This window comes from Limulus polyphemus, unplaced genomic scaffold, assembly GCF_000517525.1.
Source record: "Limulus polyphemus unplaced genomic scaffold, Limulus_polyphemus-2.1.2 Scaffold695, whole genome shotgun sequence".
In the NCBI taxonomy this organism is placed as follows: Eukaryota; Metazoa; Arthropoda; class Merostomata; order Xiphosura; family Limulidae; genus Limulus; species Limulus polyphemus.
Window position 1 is genome coordinate 401,608 of NW_013666305.1, and position 2,990 is coordinate 404,597.

Sequence of the window (2,990 nt, forward strand, 5' to 3'; positions counted from 1 at the left end):
CAAACTAGCCACACCGTTTTTCGAAAACTGTACTTGTTCGTAAGTGACAGTATTCGATAATGTTTCAAAAATCGTTGTTCATTTAAAATCTTTTTCAAGTTGAGTCTAAAAATGACACCCTGGAAAAGTTTTATTCTTTAAAAAAATCCCCAAGTGTTATCGAGAATAGTACTTTTCAAAGTATTTCATCTTCTCCAGTTGATTCTAAAAATGACATTTTCCTTGGCATGTATCTAGATTCAAGGAACCAGGGGCGCCAAGAAATATAACATTCGATGACGAGGAATCCACTTTGAGACTAATAATGCTTGGAGACCTGATGATGACAAAAACCTTGTCGAAACGTTGTACATTTGCTGTTATTTAAACTTATATTAAAATTTTTCCTTTACCCATTCAAGCCGTCTCCAAGCATTATTAACCTCTAGTAAACATCCACGAGAGGGCGCCTATAAATATTTGCAAATTACACAAATGCTAAAGATGGTGAGTAGATCAATACACTAAACATAATTAGTAATTAGGACGTTGACCATCAATGGTTAAGAGGTTGGGAAAACGATTTTTACTTTCATATCTCTATAAAAACATTATATAAACCACTCTTTCAAACTAACAAAACAATGATAAATAATAGGGATATTTTATAAGGCATAAACAGAATCTCATATCTTTCAGCTCCATCTTTGCGTTTGACACACATCGTTGGTTATTTGAAACTCAACGAAAAATCTAGTTGTTATAAACTGGAACATAACTCCAACGTAGCACCGTATTTTCACAAGTTAACCAATAAGCAACGATTGGATTGCTTGGGTCAAACCTTCGGGAGTAGGCTTAGCTGCAGTAGCGGAAGGGTTCAACCCTGCTTGAAGTAATGCCTCTTTTGTGGACGGTCCAATGGCAACGAACTAGGAAAAATAAAAGTAAGACGCACTTTAAACTTCGTTTCGTTAAAATTTCCCCACAGTTCAAAGCACCTGCTTCAACTACTGAAATTAACAATAGTTCTGGTATTGATATGAAACTTTACTATGAAAAACACGAACGAACTAGACTAACTCCATATGGATTATTGTTTTTAAAAATATTTTTTGTGAATGTCTTACTGATACTAGTATAAGATCGCAACAATATAGCCACTTTGTTGGAACCCTGAAGCAACTTAGTGTAGTGTAGTGTTTTTAAAGCGACAGTTAGAAAATGTAAAAAAAAGAAAGACTGATTTATCATTCGATGTTTCAAAATTTCACAAAGCTACATCAAGGTGCACATAATTTTTGCACTGACAAACTAACGAGAAGGCAGCTAGAAAACTGCACCCACTGCCAACTGTTCTCTAAAAGCACGTATAGCCTCCAAATGAGAAGTGTGTCTTTGCGGAATCGAGAAGCGAACCACGAGTTCTCGGATTTACAGTCCAAACACGTTAACGACTAAGCCACCCGCAGCTTCGTGGCGTGCTTATAATAGTGTACAAAGAATCCTGCAGTTAATACAGTTACGTTTTTCTAAGCTTTCATATTTGAAGAAACACCCGAAAATGTATAATTATGATACGTAAAAATAGAAAAATAATAATTAATTTTAGAATACAAAAGTCAAAGTCTTCGAAGAGCTTTAAGTGTTGGCTAACACGTCAATTTCACGCAAACATCTCCAACGTAATTAGTTTAAGGATATTAAATACTGTAATAATTAAGATTTTGAATAAGACAAGCTTATGATATTCACGTATACCAGTTAAAAATACTAAAATTACAGATTAAGTTTATCAAATTAGTGACTTAACAGAAGACATACCAAACGTTTGCATTGTTAAGATTAACAGTTCAAAATTAATCGTTCTGTTGTTCGCGTTCTAAAGAAACTCTACAATTCGTTGGTTTGCTTGTTTGTTTGTTATGAATTTCGCGCAAAGCTACACGAGGGCTATCTGCGCTAGCCGTCCCTAATTTAGCAGTGTAAGACACTGGGAAGGCAGCTAGTCATCATCACCCACCGCCAACTCTTGGGCTACTCTTTTACCAACGAATAGTGGAATTGACCGTAACATTATAACACCCCCCACGGCTGAAAGGGCGAGCATGTTTGGAGTGATGGAGATTCGAACCCGCGACCCGCAGATTGGGTGTCGAGCTCCCTAACCACCTGGTCATGCCGGGCCTGTTGGTTTACAACGATAAAACTTCACTTGATATTCACGTGGCAGTTGCTATGGCACCAGAATTTCCACATGCTCCATTTAAAACTGCAACGCTCTCGCGATGATGAATTAACACCAGATGTCACATTTAAACTCCGGGGAATAGTGAAGAAAAACAACAACATCGTTCATGTATTTTTTGTTAACACATTTTTGTGAATAAATAAATAAAAAATAATAATGCTGTCAATTACAAGTTTATTGATTAACTTAATTAAAATGTGTAAAGTTTCTAGATGAACGATGGTATAAAACGACTGGAACTTCAAAAGGTTTCTCGATTATATTTACAGAAAAATGGGAATTATTTCCGTTTTTCATTACCTTAAAAAGAGAAGCAACGATGCAAAACAACAACAACAATAAACTGCCTACGTGAGTTTTATTAACACTACTTGTTGAATAATTCTCTCATGCCCCCTTTTCATTCAATAGGCATCTACAGTCCATTAAAGTTCTCGAACCTACTACGTCTACTCTGCCTAAAGTTCCACTGAAACAATAGCTTTAGTTACTTTTAAATAGGAGAGCTAATATTCACTAATATTCAAAACACCATGCCACAATCCTTTTACAATACCTTCAAATAGGAGAGCCCTTACCTACATAGTTGTAAATGTTTTCGTTCTTCAGTGTTCCCTGTTTCTGATAATTTGCAAATATTTAAAGGCGCCCTCTAGTGGATGTTTACTACAGGTTAATTGTTCCGTTTTCTTACATAGTTGTAAATGTTTTCGTTTTTCAGTGTTCCCTGTTTCTGATAATTTGCAAATATTTAAAGGCG

General features: G+C 35.7%; 1 protein-coding gene across 2 annotated transcripts in view; it reads right to left on the reverse strand.

Annotated features, from left to right (window-relative positions):
• Positions 1 to 322: 322 nt before the first annotated feature.
• Positions 323 to 2,990, reverse strand: part of LOC106460026 (uroporphyrinogen-III synthase-like) — a 32,671-nt gene continuing 30,003 nt past the window's right edge. For both annotated transcript variants that reach the window (XM_022386637.1, XM_022386638.1), the window contains exon 9: positions 323 to 911. In XM_022386637.1, coding sequence (XP_022242345.1) covers positions 786 to 911 — 126 coding nt within the window. In that variant the 3' untranslated portion in view covers positions 323 to 785. The remainder of the gene's footprint in view (positions 912 to 2,990) is intronic.